Source organism: Maylandia zebra, linkage group LG7 (genome assembly GCF_041146795.1).
Source record: "Maylandia zebra isolate NMK-2024a linkage group LG7, Mzebra_GT3a, whole genome shotgun sequence".
NCBI lineage: Eukaryota > Metazoa > Chordata > Actinopteri > Cichliformes > Cichlidae > Maylandia > Maylandia zebra.
Genome location: NC_135173.1, coordinates 65,391,801 through 65,413,111, shown reverse-complemented (window position 1 = coordinate 65,413,111; position 21,311 = coordinate 65,391,801). Strand labels below are relative to the sequence as shown.

The 21,311-nt window shown below is 41.8% G+C and overlaps 2 protein-coding genes and 5 non-coding genes across 7 annotated transcripts in view; 6 read left to right on the top strand and 1 right to left on the bottom strand.

The window, feature by feature from the left end:
- Positions 1-263: 263 nt before the first annotated feature.
- Positions 264-14,414, bottom strand: fam169b (family with sequence similarity 169 member B). Its single transcript, XM_014409337.4, has 9 exons — positions 14,254-14,414; positions 12,311-12,441; positions 9,953-10,055; positions 9,785-9,870; positions 8,988-9,138; positions 8,268-8,450; positions 5,006-5,131; positions 4,820-4,890; positions 264-2,026 (listed from the first exon to the last, which is right to left on the bottom strand). Exons 2-9 carry the CDS (start codon positions 12,434-12,436, stop codon positions 1,661-1,663), a joined length of 1,212 nt encoding a protein of 403 aa, XP_014264823.1. The 5' UTR covers positions 12,437-12,441; positions 14,254-14,414; the 3' UTR covers positions 264-1,660.
- A 706-nt stretch (positions 14,415-15,120) lies between these two features.
- ldhd (lactate dehydrogenase D) overlaps positions 15,121-21,311 on the top strand; it is a 50,086-nt gene continuing 43,895 nt past the window's right edge. The window contains exons 1-2 of the mRNA XM_004566149.5: positions 15,121-15,290; positions 18,843-18,955. Coding sequence (XP_004566206.1) covers positions 15,198-15,290; positions 18,843-18,955 — 206 coding nt within the window. The 5' untranslated portion in view covers positions 15,121-15,197. The remainder of the gene's footprint in view (positions 15,291-18,842; positions 18,956-21,311) is intronic.
- On the top strand, positions 15,771-15,841 carry trnag-gcc (transfer RNA glycine (anticodon GCC)). Its single transcript has one exon. It is a non-coding gene; the product is annotated as a tRNA-Gly (tRNA).
- Positions 16,099-16,169, top strand: trnag-gcc (transfer RNA glycine (anticodon GCC)). The gene has a single exon. It is a non-coding gene; the product is annotated as a tRNA-Gly (tRNA).
- Positions 16,398-16,468, top strand: trnag-gcc (transfer RNA glycine (anticodon GCC)). Its single transcript has one exon. It is a non-coding gene; the product is annotated as a tRNA-Gly (tRNA).
- On the top strand, positions 16,686-16,756 carry trnag-gcc (transfer RNA glycine (anticodon GCC)). The gene has a single exon. It is a non-coding gene; the product is annotated as a tRNA-Gly (tRNA).
- On the top strand, positions 19,465-19,535 carry trnag-gcc (transfer RNA glycine (anticodon GCC)). The gene has a single exon. It is a non-coding gene; the product is annotated as a tRNA-Gly (tRNA).

Genomic DNA, 21,311 nt, shown 5'->3' with positions numbered 1-21,311 from the left:
TCAGGTGTCTGCACACACAGCAAGTCCAGATTTACGCTTTATTTCTACACAAAAAGCTTTTACAAGTATCTGCTGATTATTGTCAGAACTGTTGATTTTACACGTTAAATGCAAGCATTGTGCAAACTGTTGCACCATTTCTGAACACCAGAACTACAAAGTTAGCAATGATTCAAGGGTTTGTACTCTCATTCCAGCACATTTATTCTTAGGAGGTGAAAGGAAAACTTGCACTCATAATCCAACAAGAATACAAACACACATAGATTTTTATTTAATCCCACTCTGGGGGAAATTCATTTATTACACCAGCACGAGGGAAAGGAACAAAAAGTGAATTAGAGATATATTAGAAAAATAAAAAACCAAGAAGAAACACAATGAGAACAGTGTACAAAAAAGCCGAAATACTATGTATATAGATGGTTGCTTTAAACAAGGCAAGGCAAGGCAAGGCAAGTTTATTTGTATAGCACAATTCAACAACAAGGTGATTCAAAGTGCTTTACAGAGACATTAGAAACAAGAACAAATAAAAAGCATGATTTAAAATTGATTAAAACAAGCAAATAAACTAACTAACTAATTAACAAACAAACAAACAAACAAACAAACAAACAACAGTATATAAAACCAAAACAGATAAAATCAGAACAGTAGATAAAATCAGTAGTTAAATGTAAGTTTTGAAATTTAAGCTTAAAGTGTGGATTTGGTGCTTTATTCAAATGCAGCTGAGAACAGGTGAGTCTTCAACCTGGATTTAAATAAACTGAGTGTTTCAGCTGATCTGAGGCTTTCTGGGAGTTTGTTCCAGATAAATGGAGCATAAAAGCTGAATGCAGCTTCTCCGTGTCTGGTTCTGACTCTGGGAACTGATAAAAGACCGGATCCAGATGACCTGAGGGATCTGGAAGGTTCATACTGGGTCAGGAGGTCACTGATGTAGTTTGGTCCTAAACCATTCAGAGCTTTATAGGCCAGCATCAGAACTTTAAAGTCTATCCTCTGACGGACAATACACCAAGATTTTTTCTTTTTATATGTACCTAAAGTGCAGTGGGCGAGATGATAATACATCTGTAGTTTTAAACAATTTTTCCTCCGTGAGCACATCAGGAGCAACTCAGGGTTTGGGATACTTTGGCATGCAGGCTGGAGCAGTCAAGGACCAAACCACCAACCGTCCAATGAGTCGACGGGTTGCTCTATCTCCTAATCCACACCAAGCCTCAGAAGCTGTGGTTTTTTATGTGATTAGTGCAGAAAAAACTATATTGTAGCTCTTTATTGATTGATCCTGTGCATTAATAGTTAAGCATAATAATCTGAGGTCACCGTATGAACCCCAACCTTGCATCTAAAATGGGTTGAAATGCTGTGCAAGTTGTACCCACGGAGCAAATGCATATGCTATACTCTAATAATAATCTGTGTGGATGTATTTATGTTTGAAGGCAAAAATCAATAACTCAGACACATGGTTCTTATTTAGCACAAACACTATTAAGTAGCCACAAAGAAACACGATACTACAAAGACACACAAAAAGGTTTATTGTGCATGTTTAGGTACATGCAGTCTGCTGTTCATTCAAAACTCACTTTGATTTGATGGAAAGAACACAAAGTCACCTAAATGAATGTGGATATGGTTTCGGTTAAGTGTCCGAACATTCTCTGCGGGCTCTGCTGCTGAATGCAGTCTTTGTGTGTACATGTTTCAACTCACTTCTGGCTCGTTTGGGAATTTTCTGCATGTCCTCTGGTTCCTGTCTGTGGTGCTTTGTAGATTTGGAAGCCTTGGATTTCAAAGCCTGTGCTGTGTTTAGGAGCCGGGTGGGAGGTCCAGATTGCACATGGATAGTTTGGGCTGCAGGGCTACATCCTGTTCCAGGGAGCTCGCTGCTCAGGGACCATCTTCCTTGGCTTGGCTCACATGATTTAAATTGCTGTTCAGCAGAGTCCAACACCACTGCGGTGTTTACACCAGTGCTTCCCAGTGTGCCCAGGTCCAGTATACAAGTCTGCATGGAGATAAACAGAATTGGATAAATTATTGCTGCTTACACAAAATAGCTACAGGAGACATTAAAAAAAAAACTACAAAGAGTCACAACATGAGAACAAAAATCCACAAACCCTCTGAAGTGGGTGAGAAACATTCTCGGGGGGCATGAACGTCAATACAAAATCTCACGAAAGCATTTTCTGTGCCACAATTTGATGTGTGGTTTACACAAGTTTGAAGCTTATGGTGTGAACCTCCTACTGCTGGTAACTCTCACTCTGTTATTGACATATATGCTGGTCTCTATAAAGTTACATTGTAAGAGAAGATAAAATAGATAGCAGGACTCTCATATGGACGTCGTATAATACCAGATAATAATAATGTCATCTCACAGCATATGGTAAGATTATTGGGAGGAACATAGCATTTGTTCCTAGAGCAAGAACATGGTATGATATCATCTCGAAGAATCATACGCGGCCCTGATTGTCAATGCAAAATATCATAAAATCATTTTCTGAGCCATGAGCTGGTAGCTTGTTTGACGTTTAATATCTCAAATGTGCCAAAAGAGATGCAGGGCTTTTAGCCAGCAAGCATCTGGCCCTGTAGCAGTGACAGGACGTGGCATTGGTGGTTCAGTGGTAGATGCAGGAGACGCAGGGCCAATTCCCGGCCAATGCGCTGCTACTTTTTAACAGAATCAGGTAAAGGAAAAAAGTGTGCAAATTTACACACTCAGCCGTACTGGAACTCATTTCACTGCACTGTGTTGAACATGCCAGTTCTTGATACATGCAATCTCAAAGCATATTACATATTTGGGTCAAGAGCTGACAGACAAAAAGGTGAAAACCCACAAGTCTATGTCTGGTTTCACATTGTTTAAAGTCTGAAGCTCTGGGATTAGTCACTCTGCTTTCATAGTGCCACCAAGTGACTCAGTGTGATTCTCCTCACTGACACTTGCACATAATTCAGTTTCAGATCAATCTATAAAAGCACTGAAAGCTTTGAAATATTAATAATCTTGATTTCATCTCAAGTGATCAGTACAGTCGATGACATTCATCCTCTGGTGACCGTGAAAGTAGAAAAGTCAGAGGCTTGTTTTCACATCCTCTTCTGTTTAAAGCAGTAGGTCTGAGAGCGGTCCCCAAAATAACTGTGCTTCCGTTGTTAAAGCCAGACGCGCTATTTTAGCCTTCTAGTGAGGCTCAGTGGTAGAACAAAGCGCCTCACAGTATTGTGAGGTGAAACCCAACAATTCCTCAGAGAGCAAGAACATGTAGCACCTAAATCTAAACGTGAGGCCATACAGATCATAACAAGTCCAAAATCAATCATAAAGTCAAGCACTCGATACACTAAACTGCAACAATTACAAAATCTCATGGAATCGTTTTCTAAGTGTACCGTGTGATGTTTCGTGTCCATGAGGGTCTGCTTGGATCCCCGTTGGGCAGAGAGATGGAAATTTGTCATCAGAGACTCTTTCACGGAGACATTACAACGCACAAACTATGCAAGCACCCTTCAGGTGGACTCCATGGAAGTGTAACAGGAATGACTACGAGTCCCAAATGTCTGCAGCTGTCGACACACCAGAATATTATTCTGGTCATACCAAATCAGTAGTGGGTCATCATTGCTGCAAATTACAACATTTCTCTGGGAAACTAATTAGACATTAAGATCTCCTTAGCAACACTAGAATAGTCAGTAAAACAGGTAAATTCACTGTTAATAAAACTATAAAATATCAAACTAAGCCTTACTGGACGTATTTACTTTCATCCATTCATTTTCAAAACTATAAACCTCAGAGGAGCCTCGAACAGCCATCAGCTGAAATTAAAGTTTTCAATGAAAACGCCGGCTTCAACAAGCTCTTGATATAGCCATGAACAGTGTTGGTCAAGTTACTTGAAAAAAGTATTCAGTAACTAATTACTGATTACTTCCCCAAAAAAGTAACCCTGTTACTTTACTGATTACTTATTTTAAGAACCATGTGTCTGAGTTACAAGTAACGCGTTACTGTGGGCAGTACTGATCTCTGGCCATGAATGTGAAGTGTGTGACGAGTAGCTGTTTCAGTCTAAGTTGGCTGAAGATGTTTTTCAGTGTAATCGTGGAGAAACTGAGGCCATGTCCACACTAATAAGTTTTGGTTTGAAAACGCATCATTTTGGCCTTCCGTCCACACTGAGACGGCGTTTTCGGTCAAGGAAAACGCAGCGTTTTGAAAACGCTCTCCAAAGCGGATACATTTGGGAAAATGTTTTCGCGTCGCAGTGTTGACAGCGAACTTGGAGCCTTTTCGAAAACGATGACGCATGTTAGTCATGTGATGCAGTCATGTGACCAATTAAACTAAGATAGCAGAGGGCGTTACACAGCAGTTGTTTTGCTTGCGCTCAATTTTGACAGCCCTATTAAAGGTTAATATCAGTCTGTACGTGCTCCAGAGAGCTTTTCTTCAAATTCTTTAATTCTCACTCTCTTTTACAACTTTGTACTTTTGTGTTACTCGCAGCAATAACTCCGTCTCATTGTTGGTCCATTTAAAAAACTCGGTGCTTTTCCTCAACGTTTTGCTGCAACGTTTCAAAGAGCTGAAAAGTAAATAAACAGCAGATGGATTTAAGGCAGGTCGAATCGTCTTGCGTATCACGCATGCGCAGTACTGAAACGCAAGCATTTCTGTGAAAACAAATGAAAACGATAGTGTGGAGGCGGAGCGTTTTCAGACGCCATTTTCAAATTCACCCAGGCTAGTGTGGACGTAGCCTGACATTCTTACCTTGTGAAAGGAGTCCTTGAGTGCATTTCTCTGTGTTTCTCCTGATATTGGGCTGCTCTCCTTATCAGTACCTAAAAGATGTGAGTCAGATAAGGACACGTGCCGTCTTCAAGACATTCCCACGTTAGCAATTCAATATAAATCTGAAAATATTCTTAAACCCATAAAAAACAAACCAATGTTTACCGAGGCAGTAGCGTCCGAGCAGAATGTTAAGCCAGATGTTTCGTCGTTGAGTCCAGCCCCCTGGAGCTTCCACCTCGTACAGACGCTCTCGATACTGCTGGTGCTTCTGCAGGAACCTTTTGAACACTGAACACACAAACACATGTTTTGTTGTATTTCTGTTGGAGCATGGATAAGTCTGAGTGATTATATGAGTAGATAATGAGGCTGAATGCGCTTAGAAATCCAAGACAGCATTTTGTCCTGCAGATTTTTTCTTTGCAACCTGTAGGAACCATGTTTTTAAGGCTTCACCACGGGATGGAAGCTTTGCCCTGTTGTCTACTTTGGGTATAAAATCATTTAATGATCTATTCTAAGGGCATTTTCTCTTCCTTTGAACAACTTGAACAATGAAACCCACTTTTTTGGGTACCCACAGGTCTGTAGCTTTATTCGAGGGATGACACCTCATTTTCCCTCTCAGCCTTTAACCCCACTCATTGAGACTCTTTTGCGTCCACCTCCAAATTAAAACGGTGCTGCTTCATGCAGCTATGAAGAATCCTTTATCTCCGGAGTGTCCCAGTGTTAACTATTCAGTCGCTTTGGGAGCAGGACCTTGGTAAGGAAATCACCCAGGACTTTTGGGAGGATATACTCTTCCGGGTCCACTCGTCATCTATTAGTGCCGGGCATACACTGGTCCAGTGCAAAGTGCTGCACCACACCCACTGGTGAAAACTCGCACTTTCCAAAATCTACCCTGATGCTGATCCTGTCTGTGATAGATGCAAACAAGCCCACGCCTCACTGATGTTGTGGTCCTGTCCCTGCCTTACTAGAGGTACTTCAGGAGCACTTAGATCTAAATGTGTCGGTCTTTGCTGTGACACCTGGTGAGACTGCTTTGCTAGCGTTGACAGATTTCGTGGCTTTTTTAACTCTTTTGGCCAGATGTCTGATTTTGCTCCAGTGGAAGTCAGTCACCCTCCTCTCTCTGAGGCCTGGATTACAGGTGTTCTTTTTAGCAATGTGGAAACGGTAAAACATACTCTATGTGGGTCAACGGCAATATTTCTGAATTCATGGAAACCCTTTTTCAACAATGTAGAAACAGTGCAGTTGTCATGGTTGGCTGTGTGGCAGGCAGGCAAGCAGGAGTGGTGGACCCAAAATGCAGAACTCAGACACGGAAGTGGGACTTAAAGCGCAGCTTTATTGCTGGGAGAAACCTCGTACTAAATAAACTCACTAAAAGACAAACAAAGGTCATAACAGAGGAACTGAGGACTGAAACACTAAACTGGAGCAGGTGACTAAACACTAGAGACACAAAATACACAGCTAGTTGAGAGTACAACGCAACACTGACACAGAGAAACACAGGGCTTAAATACACAGATGGCAGTAATCAAGGGATGAGAGACAGGAGGGGAACACACCTGGGAGAAATCACAGCTGACGAGACAGGGGAAACGTAAACTGAGCACACTCACATAAGACACAGACCTTCACAATAAAACAGGAAACTCAGACACAGGGAACCAGACAAGACGCTGAACTGAACAGACAGAATCAGAATCAGAAAGGGTTTTATTGCCAAATGTTGAGCAGGTTTACAACATTAGGAAATTGCTGCGGTGCTTCAGTGCAAACATACTGTCATACAGACAGATTCACAAACAGACGGGGTGACACCATAGACAGACAGAGATACAGACTCAGAGGCAGACCGAATATAACACATAGAACTCAAACAATAATCATCATCATAATAATAAACTAGAAAATGATAATAATAAACTTAAAGCGCTGGGTCACCGACCCAGGACCATGACAGCAGTTCTGTGATATACCACTGTGAATCTGGCTGTCCCTATTTTATTGTACTTGGTTCTATGCTACTCTACTGCTTTTATTTTGTTTTATTTTTGTTCACTCCTGACTTCTTTTGGTCATGAGGTACTCTATTATTATTCTGTTTTTTCTACCAAAGATAATCTTGAGTTGCTGTGGATATCCCGTACTGTCTCCACTCTGTGGTTTGCTGTGGGGACCGCGTTTATGACATGGTTAGGTTTCTTTTACATGTATAGCCACAATGTCACTTTGACCGGCACTTTTGGGCACAGCTAAGTCTTTTTTGTCTTTTTTACATGGTGTGCAATCACTCTGTTGTTGTACTGTAATTTGCTGTGATTCTGAAAAATAAAAAGAGTTTGGGAAAAAAAGGAATAAAAGAAAGCAGCAAAAGTCTGGGAAACAACGCTTTGCACACAATGAGCTTTGGAAAAATGGTCTATATCACCTTAATCTGGCACTTTAAAGGAGATCTGTGTAACCTTGTAAAAACCATTGTCATTAATCAGTGAAATGAAGCAATTAGTGAGTCTTCCCATGAGTGTTCAGGCTCTCTCTCCTTCAAAAAGGACGTTTTGGTCAGATTCAAGTGTTCCTTAAGTGTTCTTTCCAGCGCCTGACAATATCTTTAGTTCTGGACAGCAGTTTTTATCCCTGACCGAGCCTGAGCCCAGCCCTGCTTTCCTTTCCTGAGCTGCCGGACAGCTTGCCAGAACTTTCATGAGGCCAGCTAAAAAATCTGTTCTCCATGGTCTCCTCAGACTTTTCCAAACCCAAGTTTCTGCTTCTGTGAAGCTGCAAAACTTCAGCAAAACTCTTTGATACCAATCGGCTGTTTCAGGCGACCTCTGAGCCAACCATTCAGACTCCACATCCACAACCACTGCTGGGACCCAAGAGACACGATTATAACAGTTATGTGCCACCATACGCTTTAATATGGTGATTGTTACGGTCACCCGTGCTTAGCGCCAAGGTATAATAACAAAAACAGTAGAGTATCCTGACACCTGCCGGGCACATCTCACCAGGAGACACTCTGGGAAAAGCGACGACAAAAAACTTCAAATGAAACACTCATTGGTTGACCAAATGCCTTTCATTTAAATGAGGGGCTAAATCATCAAGTTCACCTCTGTTTCCAGTTACAGTCAGTGTCATCTTGGATTTCTGTGTGTTTCACTTGGGAAATGCAAATTCCACTATTAAAAAAAACCTATTACATTTTTTTGCGTCATGATGTACAGGTGTGTGATCAGCTTTTAGCTATAACTAGATCATTAGTGCGTGAGTCTACTGAACATTTCTATTGAACAAAAACGAAGAAAACATGCAGTTCCTTGACCAGATACAGCAAACTGTCTGACAGAGACCTAAAGAAACAAGTATACAAACAGGTCAAAGAAGGACCCGAGCTGACCTGCAGCCATGCTGGGGGATAATGGAGAGCTGACTCCCAGAAACTCCTCCGTAGAGAAGGAGGAGCAGAAATCCTCCAGCATCTGAAGGCCAAAGCCTCTCCTCCTGCAGCTCCTCCTCACCAGCACAGTGTCCAGAACAGGCAGCAGGTAACAGCAGCTGCTCCAGCCGTCACACAGACTCCCTGAAACAGCAGAGGAGGACATGGATTGCATTTAAGAGGTGGATGTAGCTTCCAGGTCTGAAAAGCTAAGTCAGTGTAACTCCTTCAAATAGAAGGACAACAGAGGGTATGATTTATCCATAGAAAGAGATTTGTGAAGCTTCAAAGTGAACACCTTCCTAATAGTCATCTTGGCGTGATTAGTTAGGCCTGGATGTGATCAGAAAATTGAGGAATTGCTCGGTCCTGGAAGATCATCTGATGCAAATTCACATCCAACTCATCTATCTCATATAAGATATTTTAGATCATCCACACTTGCTGCACATCTGCAGGCCACTTTGCAGCCCGCCTCCACCCAGCTCCTAATTTCATGCTGTTTCTGACTTAATTAAAGTTTCAATCCGACTCAAGCCAGTCTTCTGCCCTTAACTTTGCAGCTTTCTTCACATTTGTCCAAACTCCTGCTGGACATACACAAAATATAAATCGCAACCTGCAGATGTGTATGTTCACTGATACCCTGTTTGCCAATCACTCTCATCCTCCTCTGCCCACCTTTGTGCTTCACGGTGTAAAAGCCGACCGCCTGGTTGTCTTTCCACAGCACTTTGCAGCTCTCTTTGGGAGGATGCAGGGAGAACAGTGAAGGCCTCTCCATTATCTGACTGAGCAGAAATACAATCACCCTCTCCATAAGAGACTGGACCTGTGGACAACATGCAGAAGTTTCCAGACAGTCGGCTCTGGTAGATTAACGATTCAGCAAATCTTCATTTAGAAATTGATAGAACAGACTTTTTCTGTGAATTTACACCTGAAGCCTGTAAAACTATGGCAAGCTTCAAAAGCCAGTATAACATAGGTTCATGCGTTTTCCAGCTTCACACTCCACTGCACAGCTTGGTTGTATGTATTTATGGTTGTATTTATGTATGTCTTAAGACTTGAAAAAAAAGAAGGCAACTTGACTTCTTTAAGTTTGTTAAGACATTTCACCTCGAATTCAAGAGGCTTCTTCAGTTCTAAAAACAAATAGTGGACTGTGTCAGGTATTTTATTCCTAATGGGGGCTGTCACCTCTAGAGGTGGTCCTGAGGGTCGTTGACCACTATTTTTATCTTGCACGTCACCATATTGCTGAGTCTGAAGTACACTGAGATGACGTGGTTGGAGAAAATTCTCCCGAGTTTCTCCCGCAAACCCGCTGCATAAGCTGCTACCGACCACACCTACAATGCAATCTTGAGATGATTCTTGTCATGAGTAGACTGATTTATTCTCTCACTGTTCACACCTGTGTACGAGCCATGAAGTGACATAGTGTCTAGACAAATGTACTTTAACACAGTTACCGACACCAAACCACTTCTGGATTTGCTTGACGTTCGCAAGACGTCATCCAAAAGCCACCACTTCCCGTGCAGGTATAGGCTGACCACTGGAAGGTAACATCAGAGCAGAGAGCGTCAGTCTGTGTCTGAGGCTGGAACATCTCACAGAGCAGCGTGCTGAACCCAAACCTTGTGTTTGATCATCCGAAGGGTGCAGTGCCAGCACCGCGCAGGCAGGCTGGCCATCCTCAAACAGCTGCAGCTGGCTCACATTTGTTGCCGTTATTGCCACCTGAGCAGACAGGAAGATAACATCAAGCCAAATGTTGGTAAGGTGGTAAAAACACTTCCACCATAGTTCCCGTTCGAGAGTCACAGTAACCACACAGAGAGTTAATTCAGGGCATCTGCACGCCAAAACAAGTTAAGTTTAATGCTTTAAAAGATCTGTTGTGTATTTCAATACCAAAACATATGCATGATTAGGTGTTATTACATCCAACTCTGTTGTATTTATATAGCGCCAAATCACAACAGTCACCTCAAGGCGCTTCAAATTGTAAGGCAAAGACTCGACAATAATACAGAGAACAATGAGACGATCCCTTATGAGCATGCAGTTGGTGACAGAGGGAAGGAAAAACTCCCTTTTAACAGGAAGAAACCTACGTCTACATAAGATTTCAAAGTTTACACTTACTAACTCATAGTTTTGAGAAAATAACTTGAAATGTAGACGATAAAGTTACATTTCGAGTTACTAGGAGAACACAGTTAATGGATAATATGGATGCTAAAAGATTTTAGGCTCTTGATTTAAGAATGTGAAGCTGTTTATGGTTAGCTGAGATTTTTCTAGATTTTACTGTAGACTAAATAAACAAGTCCGTGTGAATAACTGCAAACATAATTTCATTTACAGCAGACCTTGAAGAATATACAGGGAGTGCAGAATTATTAGGCAAATGAGTATTTTGTCCACATCAACCTCTTCATGCATGTTGCCTTACTCCAAGCTGTACAGGCTCGAAAGCCTACTACCAATTAAGCATATTAGGTGATGTGCATCTCTGTAATGAGAAGGGGTGTGGTCTAATCACATCAACACCCTATATCAGGTGTGCATAATTATTAGGCAACGTCCTTTCCTTTGGCAAAATGGGTCAAAAGAAGGACTTGACAGGCTCAGAAAAGTCAAAAATAGTGAGATATCTTGCAGAGGGATGCAGCAGTCTCAAAATTGCAAAGCTTCTGAAGCGTGATCATCAAACAATCAAGCGTTTCATTCAAAATAGTCAACAGGGTCGCAAGAAGCGTGTGGAAAAACCAAGGCGCAAAATAACTGCCCATGAACTGAGAAAAGTCAAGCGTGCAGCTGCCAAGATGCCACTTGCCACCAGTTTGGCCATATTTCAGAGCTGCAACATCACTGGAGTGCCCAAAAGCACAAGGTGTGCAATACTCAGAGACATGGCCAAGGTAAGAAAGGCTGAAAGACGACCACCACTGAACAAGACACACAAGCTGAAACGTCAAGACTGGGCCAAGAAATATCTCAAGACTGGTTTTTCTAAGGTTTTATGGACTGATGAAATGAGAGTGAGTCTTGATGGGCCAGATGGATGGGCCCGTGGCTGGATTGGTAAAGGGCAGAGAGCTCCAGTCCGACTCAGACGCCAGCAAGGTGGAGGTGGAGTACTGGTTTGGGCTGGTATCATCAAAGATGAGCTTGTGGGGCCTTTTCGGGTTGAGGATGGAGTCAAGCTCAACTCCCAGTCCTACTGCCAGTTTCTGGAAGACACCTTCTTCAAGCAGTGGTACAGGAAGAAGTCTGCATCCTTCAAGAAAAACATGATTCTCATGCAGGACAATGCTCCATCACACGTGTCCAAGTACTCCACAGCGTGGCTGGCAAGAAAGGGTATAAAAGAAGAAAAACTAATGACATGGCCTCCTTGTTCACCTGATCTGAACCCCATTGAGAACCTGTGGTCCATCATCAAATGTGAGATTTACAAGGAGGGAAAACAGTACACCTCTCTGAACAGTGTCTGGGAGGCTGTGGTTGCTGCTGCACGCAATGTTGATGGTGAACAGATCAAAACACTGACAGAATCCATGGATGGCAGGCTTTTGAGTGTCCTTGCAAAGAAAGGTGGCTATATTGGTCGCTGATTTGTTTTTGTTTTGTTTTTGAATGTCAGAAATGTATATTTGTGAATGTGGAGATGTTATATTGGTTTCACTGGTAAAAATAAATAATTGAAATGGGTATATATTTGTTTTTTGTTAAGTTGCCTAATAATTCTGCACAGTAATAGTCACCTGCACACACAGATATCCCCCTAAAATAGCTAAAACTAAAAACAAACTAAAAACTACTTCCACAAACATTCAGCTTTGATATTAATGAGTTTTTTGGGTTCATTGAGAACATGGTTGTTGTTCAATAATAAAATTATTCCTCAAAAATACAACTTGCCTAATAATTCTGCACTCCCTGTATTATTTGCAATAATAATCAGTCACCCAAATGTGGTTAGGTACCTTTGAGGTCTGCGATGACTGAAACCACTCATTATCACAGGGGCTGGACTCCAGAGAGGACATGTACTGTTCAGACGCAGATGTCAGGTCATTGTGATCCACAGATGGTAGGTCTACAGGGTACATGGCCTCTTGGAGAGGATACAGATGTTTAAGATGTACTTACGCATTTACACAAGATACAAAAAATAGAAACAAAACGTGAGTCTTGACTTTATGGATCTGATTACATTAGTATTCTCCCGTGTGCGACCACCAGATTGTCTTTAAAACGGTTAATCTTTAAAGCTGCGTCCCCTTCATTTAACACTGCAAATACACGAGAGAATGAATTATGAGTCCGCACAAGCTGTCCGGTCCTCCCGGTAAAATCGGCGCATAAGTTAATGCAACGGTCCCCAGTCCCCGGACCGGTACTGGCCCGTGAGTCGTTTGGTAGCGGGCCGCGAGAGTTGAGGCTCGAGTGTGAAATTTAGGGGTTTTATTTATTATTTATTTTTTATCGTTAACTTGGTTTCCCTGGGTCTTTTCCCATGTGTTATGAATAAATTTTCTTGTTTTCTGGTACCGGTACTGGTTTTATTTTGTTGGATTTATCCGCGACACCTTAAAGGCTGGTCCATGAAACTCTTGTCGGACATAGACCGGTCCGTGGCGCAATAAAGGTTGGGAACCGCAGGGTTACAGTTTTTTACAGACTTAGGTCACTTTTGCAAAACTCTTCACACAATCCTCCTAACTGACCGTCAGCTTGGCAAAGCAGTTCATTTCACATTCAAAATGCACTACAACTACCAAAACACTTCATTCAGGTCTCAAATAAACTCATTCTTCCAGAACACTAGCAAAGGTTGACAGCCGACAAACACACTTTGTCACCCACAAAACAATGACCTAAAAAACACTAACAACATGTAGCATTACACAGTGTTTACTTGTGTAAAACAAGGACACATCTCTGTTTATAATTTCAGTATATGTTACTGGAATGAATCAGACATCATGCAGAATTCGTTAATATTTGTTTATGTATTTTTTATTTTTTTGCACTAAGTAATCCCAAAATACAAGAATTTGTATACACACCATCCACTGATACACATACAATAGTAATGCTAATCTACTCGGTCTTCTCCATTTGGCCACAGGTTCTCATCCACATCACATCTTATGTCATCTAGGGCAACACACCTAGGAAAGAATCTTCTGGCTGCCAGAATTGAAGGAGTTGAAAAATTGAAGGAGTAACACCTGTGTAGATGTTCATCTACAATGAGAATCAGCTGTGGCTGGTTAAACTGCATTTTTAGATTTAAAATATGTTTCAATAAAATATTGCTGTTGGATTTTGCTGTCTTTTCAAGTTTTGCATTGTGTTATTGTTTTGGCCATAAGTTTAACAGTTTTGAAAACAGTATGTAAGCACATGCAAAATGTCCTGTACGTACAAAGATTTTTGGCAGTTGTTGTGTCTGAGTGAGAAGATGATTCATGAAATTTGAGAGATGTAGTCATTGAATGCATTTTGTGCCAAAACAATGATAACTGGTCCTCAGTTTAGCCCACATAGACTTCTGTTGTGCTCACTGTGTGAGGAGTTTTGCAAACGTGACCTAAGTATTGGGAAATGTGTCCTAGCGTCTGTAAAAAACTGTAATGCAGATTTCTGCTAAACAATCGGTTCACACAGCCAAATCAAACCAACTCATATCGGTGGATCTGAAGGAAACAAAATCAAAATGTAGCAGATAGCAACCTAAGAACTGTTTACTTCAATCGTTTCATAAAAAGGCTGCAAATGATCATACGCTGCTTGAGCTGCTTTTAATCTGAGTGCTGTAAACAGCTGTGTGAACCTTGAACTGCAACGCAAACAAGAACACGTCACGACAAAGGCTTCATAACAAACTCGAACATGAATTTATTTAATTTCGTTAACTTACTTTCTATGGACCGGATGAGCCCTTATTGCTTATCAGCAACGTCCCTACAGTCCCGAAATGTAACTTTGATGAGCCTACTCAACCACTAACATCTTCTTTTCTTCGGCCCGGAGCGCCATCCTCTGGTCACAGAGAGAGTTACAAAAATACACGCCATTGTTCGCGGTCTGACTCCATTAACCAATCACAGCAGAGTGTACCTTCGGCGATGACCCTTTGGGCGATGTAATTTAGCACTGGCATGGAATACAGGCATGACGGGAAATGCGCGTTGACGGTTTCAGAATAAAAGAACACGCTTTACCAAGCAAGCACAAAAGGACATTGTTTTTATTTAGCTCATGTTAAAATCTTGCAGTAACAGTCAATCTTCGCTATCTGTTATTAATTTGTAACTTTTTTTTTGTTTAACCTCCTAGGACCTGGCGTCCACATATGTGGGCATCACATTTTGGGTTATTTAGACCAAAATACTAAATTTTGCTCTGCAAGGGCCTGATATCCACTTACGAGGACATTATACTGTTACTGTCCTATCGAAATTTCAAACGAATATTCTTATATGTGGCTCTCATTTTCAGGTCCCAGGTCAGCATTGGTGGTTCGGGTCTCAGGAGGTTAACACTTAGAAAATCCTTGAAAAAACAGTTTTTACCCTAACTTCCCAAAAATGGCTGCAAAAATATTATATAGTGATATTTATTTTCCATTATAAATGACTCAGTCTTTTACAAATGCTTCATCCTGGACTATACATATTTCATATTACATAGTTTATTATATAGTTAGATGGTTATAGAGAGAGAGAGAGAGAGAGAGTGAGTTTTGTTTTATTTTGAAAACAGAGTCCCGGAAGCGGTATGCTAGAAGTAGCTTTTATGTTGTCAGCGGCAGTCTGCGTTTGTGTTTCGCCGTCGGTGACCTGTCGGTGACATTTGCAAACAATGCTCCTCGGGCTGACTAGAGGGCGGGTGCTGCCGTCTCCTTGGCGCTGCCTCCTGCATTGTCGCCACATTAAATCTGCAGCCACCGCTGCGGTGAGTGTTATTTAACGTCCTTCATGTTGGTCGTTTAACTTCAATGCGTGTTGTGCACGAAGTCACGTGCACAGCATGTCTTACCTGCGTGCACGGTACAACCTGCTAGCAAAGCATTAATTAACAAGGCTAATTATGAATAAGCATTACTTAAAAGGGTTAATAAAGCACGAGGCCCAATACCACCGTGTACAAATGCTAATTATTATCTCTGCGCATTAAACTTGAGTCAGCGAAACCTGTAAAAGTTTAGGCGGCACTAAAGGTCTTTGCGAAGGCTTTTTATATGTTAGCATACACTACAAGCGAACCTTAAATTGCAAAATACGGCGACCCGTATTTTTTTTGAAATGAAATATGAAATTGTCACACCCTTCTGAGCTATTTAGACGAAATATTGAGTCCAGAAAAACAAGCAATTCAACCCTTGGAATGTGTCACAGAATTTTTCTTGATTCTTGATTATTCTTGTCTATGTGCGCATTGGTGGTTCAGTGGTAGAATTCTCGCCTGCCACGCGGGAGGCCCGGGTTCGATTCCCGGCCAATGCAACCTTCCTTTTTCTTTGTCAGAGGCGACATAAAAATTATGCGTCTACTTTCTCGAATCAAATAAATATGAATAAGTATTTGGATGCGTTCATAAAAGGTATAAATTCTCTAAGCCTATTGTAGAATGCACCGTTTTTCCTGTTTGCTGGAAATGTAACATTGATCTCTACCGTCTACTGAGTGTTGAAATAGTGTAAGAATTGCGGAAGGGGGCGGCAATCGGTTCTTATTCTGTTGTGCAAAAATCCTTAGTGTGCGCATTGGTGGTTCAGTGGTAGAATTCTCGCCTGCCACGCGGGAGGCCCGGGTTCGATTCCCGGCCAATGCAACACCTAATTTTCTTTTCTTTGTGTCATGAGAGGTGTGCAACTATAGCAACTTTAAAATATTTGACACCATATTTCTTTTTCTGAAAGAAATATGGTGTCATCTTATCACCCAGTAGGATTAGCCTGATGGTGTTAAAGGCACTGGAAATTTCAAAAAGCATAATGCTTAGTACATGCCGACTGACCCAGAAAGCCCTCCATTTCCTGTGCAAAAGTCATATCAGCAAGCATTGGTGGTTCAGTGGTAGAATTCTCGCCTGCCACGCGGGAGGCCCGGGTTCGATTCCCGGCCAATGCAAGGCTAGTTCTTTTCTTCCGTGTGTGGGTATTTAGAGCAGCTATGAATATCTACGTTTAAAACTGCTTCTATACTTACTATATAGGACTGAAAGCTAGTGTGGTGAACTTTGGATAGAATGCAGGTTAAAGTCACTTTTGCATTTGCTTGCTCTTTGTGGCACAGAAATTGGCTGTGGGGCCATGATCTGTTTTCTGTTCAAAGGCCACAGTGTCAAGCATTGGTGGTTCAGTGGTAGAATTCTCGCCTGCCACGCGGGAGGCCCGGGTTCGATTCCCGGCCAATGCAAGGCTTACTTTTCATCCCCCTCTCTATTATTTATGTGTAGGCATTCAGACGGGCTATAAATTCTTTAACTGTCTTGTGGACAGCACACCTTAAATTCTACTTATCTGTTAGCCAGCAATCAAACTTTGAGAGATGCTGTACAGCTGGCTCATCTGCAGAACTGTAGGTGAGTCCCCGCCCCCAGTGTGTTCGCTTGAGAGGTAACATCTTCCTGAACTTGGCTCAAAATGAGCCCACAGACAGTTTGCAGTTATTTGAGAATAGGGCTGTGCGATATGACCAAAATCCCATATCCCGATATAAGACATCTATCGTCCGATAACGATATAAGTCACAAAAATGTAACATTTTCTGTAAATTCTGTGAATCTCGGGCAGCTCGACCTGCGTGAAATGTTTCCAGCTTGGCGTCGTGTACCTGGAGTCGAGTGTTTTAACCGATGCATGAAACGATACATTTTTAGACATAAGTTGTAACGGCCGTTGTTTTCTTTGTGAGTATTTATTACACAGTGTGCTACGGGGAAAAGCCTGTTCTAACGTTTGAGTCTAAGGTTTATTTTTTAGCACCTGACGGCTCCTTTTTGCTTCTCATCCGTAAACAGTCTGCATTCTCTTTCACATGATTCAGTTTATTTTGAACAGTCTCAACAGGATCTTGAGCTTTATTCTGAAAGGTTTATGTGGAAAATAAACAAGCGGACACATGGCGCGATGGTTTTACCGTCGTTGTTGTTAACGACAACACATAAAAACAGGCACTTGTCCGTCCGTGTGGTTATATTAAATATAAGAGAAAGAGAGAACTTTAAGAAATTAATATAGCCACTACAGTGACCATCAAAATGATGAAAAATATCGCCGTGAACAGTTTAGTTTATTTTGCGACATCACGAAACAAACGATAGCGTAAAATGAAACGATAGACGTTTTTATATCGTCATCCGATATATATCGTTATATCGAACAGCTCTATTTGAGAATGTGCTTGTTTTATTGATTGTAACATGGGAACATGTACAATCATACAGCTTGTTGGAGACACGCTTATTGGGGCACAACAATGAAATACAGTGGGAACACCTGATGTGGTCACCTGTACATCTAACACATCCTGACAGAGTGATAAAACCGCAGACAGTAAAAAAAAATTTTTTGTGTGCAGTGCCTTCTGGGACCGACAACCTGAACAGAACTTAAGGGGCACCTCTTGGTTGTCAACAGATGGGGAGCATCTCCTTGCTGCTAGAGTCCCTCCCCACTGAGCCCCTCTCAGCAGGAAGTCAAGTAGGCCATTTACATAAAAAGGGGAAGACCATCTCTGAATCGAGAAGGGTGCCTAAGCCCATTGTTTGTCAGTGGTGCTAGTTTCAGTCATTATGCAAATATATTGTTTTTAAGGTTGAGGAAATATGCAGTTAGCAATGGTTTCTCTGTTTCCATTGCCAGCTCCTTCAGTCTCAGGAAAACCAGGGCCATCACAGGTGACCCCTTGCACCCTACCCACCACTTGTTTGCCACACTGTCCTCTGGTGGGCACCTTAGATCAGTCAGGTTCAACACCTGCTGACTCCTTTCGATGTGTAGGAGCAGCAGTTACATCTATTACTATTACATCTGGTGCCAACTAGTGAGATCAATGATGGGTTTGTTGACTAGTCGCACACATCCCTAATATAGACAGTATAAAAGACGTAGCTACCACATTGTCATCCATTGATTACTGAAGCATTTCTGCTGTCTTGTTTTTTAAAAAAAAACTAGACAAAACAACAATGGGTGGGTCTTTCTGTGAAATGGCTCACTCATTGGCTAATGACCATAAGCATACCATGGATATCCTTTTTTCTAAAACACGATATGCCCAAGAATTAAAATACAGACAATTTTTGTTATCCAGTGTGACTCAAAACAAGTGACCGATTCCAGTAATGTAGCAGAAAAAATCTACAGAGGTCAAGTCAGAAATAAATACAGGGTATTTCATTTGTATTATTACATATTATCAGGCTATCATTATAACAAGTAGTGGATGCTCTTGGTATTGTATTGTGTGTAACTCTGTATTCATTTATGTGTCTGCACAGAGTGGTGTTGGAGACAGCGTGCTCTCTGCATTTAGGTCTATATGTGGCGAGGACGGCGTCTCATTGGGCGAAGCTGTTAGAGAACAACATGGCAAAGATGAGTCTGTACACAGGTCAGCATCTCCCATCTCACACACAAAAAATCAAACATTGACCTATACTGATTTACAGATAAGCAGAGGAGCTGCCATATTTCTTGTGTTTTTCTCCAGACTTTAACTTTTTTTCTTGTTTCTGTGTCTTTTACTCAGTATCAGAGTGTTTTGTCGTTTTCATACCTTTCTCTCAAACATGTATTGAGAGAGTTTTTGTTGTTGTTCTTGTTGCCGTGGAACTGTTACTTTCATTGAGGAATGGGACTGTGGTGTTTACTCTTTTGTTTTTTAAACTAAACTTTTTGTCATTGGCAGACAATCAAACATTGATCTGTACTGATTTAGAGACAAGCAGAGGGGCCACCATCTTTCTTGTGTGCTTAAGTTGCTGACTGTGTAGTTGGCCAATTTTAGTTTCACAGTCAGATCCACCCTTGCTCGTCACACATGGGCCTGAAAACAATGCTAAATGTGCTAGTGGCCTGTGGGGCCATCATGTGTTTTCAGTGGAGAAGTTTCTGCAGCAAGCATTGGTGGTTCAGTGGTAGAATTCTCGCCTGCCACGCGGGAGGCCCGGGTTCGATTCCCGGCCAATGCAACACTAATTTTTCTTCCCTTTTTTATTATATATGTGTAAATCTGTTATAGAATCATAACTTTCTGTTTTCAGTGGATCACCCATGCTAGCACCATTGACCAACAATGGGCCAGCAGGTCAGTGTCATAATCATTAATATGCAAATTATCATGATCATTGATCAATGGCTATAGTACCATTCACAGGGAGTTGAACAATGGCTCCAATCACAGCATTATAAGATGGTGAACGATGTACTCTTAGAACCCCTCCTCCATTCAGAAATGGTCATTTACATTTTCACATAAATGGGCTCCTCGACTTCCTGCTCAAACCGCAAATCAAACAGCACCAGTCGATCCAATCGCACATTTTTAGCCAGTGAAAAATCACCTGATTACTTACATGTAACTGTCTGAGTGTGGGTTCGAGTTCTGATTGGGACAAAGCTTGTGTTACATTAACACAGTGGTTCCCAAACGTTTTTTGCTGGGCCCCCCTTTGTTTTACAAGAAAAATGTTCGCGCCCCCCACGCACAAACACATCCTCCAACCACACACACCTATATTTTGATCCATTGCGGTTAATTTCACACCTCAAACATTTAGCAAACAATTAAGCAAATACAAGTAATCTGCAGTAAATTACAGGTAGTAAGAAAATAAACTACAAACTCTTTTACGCTACGTCCACACCTACACGGGTATTTTTGAAAACGCAGCTGTTTCGTCCACATGTAAACGAGATTTTTTAAAAACAGAGTTCGTCAAGCAATGTCAAAGGTATGTGCCTTTTTTCACGTCACGCTGTGCGCCACGTTATTGTTTACATGAGATGAATTGCAGAATAGCAGATAGAGACAAAATACTGTTAATCTGACTATCTGCAGGTTTTACACGCTTACATACACACGCAGTTACAGTCCCTCCATTTACAAAGGCAGAGGCCGGGTTCGATTCCCGGCCAATGCAGTCTAATTTTCTTCTTCTTTTCTTTGTGTCATGAGACGTGTGCAACTATAGAAAATTAGACTGCATTGGCCGGGAATCGAACCCGGGCCTTAACAGCTTTTTTGTACTCCAAGTGCTTCTGCTTCAAATGATGAAATAGGTTTGTAGTGTTTCCTCTCTTCGCCACGACGGCCCGCTTGCATGTTCCACGAAAAAATTGTGCTTTGGTGGGTATCGGATGGACGAAAACCAAACCACTTCCACACCACCGAAGTTGCACCATTTTTACTGACCAATTCTGCTTCACCCGTTTCATTCAAAGATGCGCTTTTGTCCATGTCATTGTCCATCGCCGCCATACTTTTTCTGCCATGTGCGTATGAGCGTATAAAAACAAAGGCACTGCGCATTTTACCCATATTCTATTGCGATATTTCATTTTCTTATCGTTGCCTAACGTTATGCCAGTATTACCGTGAACGGTATAATGTGGCCCAGCCCTATTGCTGAGTTTTGTGAAGATGTGTAGGGATCGAAGGCAACGTGCTATGTTGTTAGCAAAAGAGGCTCTCTGTGTGTCCCAGGTTAACACGAAGAAATGGTTTGATAGTAAAGCACTAAAAAGGCAATTTCAGCCTGGGGACAGGTCTGTCCGTCCCTGCTTCTGCTCTTGGGCCCCTATTTTATAGTGAAGAAGGTGACAGGTGTTCACATTAAAAAAATAAGAGTTTGGCAAGGCAACAGTAACGTACCTAGGTAAGCAGGTTGGTTTTGGACAGGTCCACCCGGTGGAGGCAAAGATTGTCGCAGTCTTGAACTATCCGACTCCGACCACCAGGCAGGAGC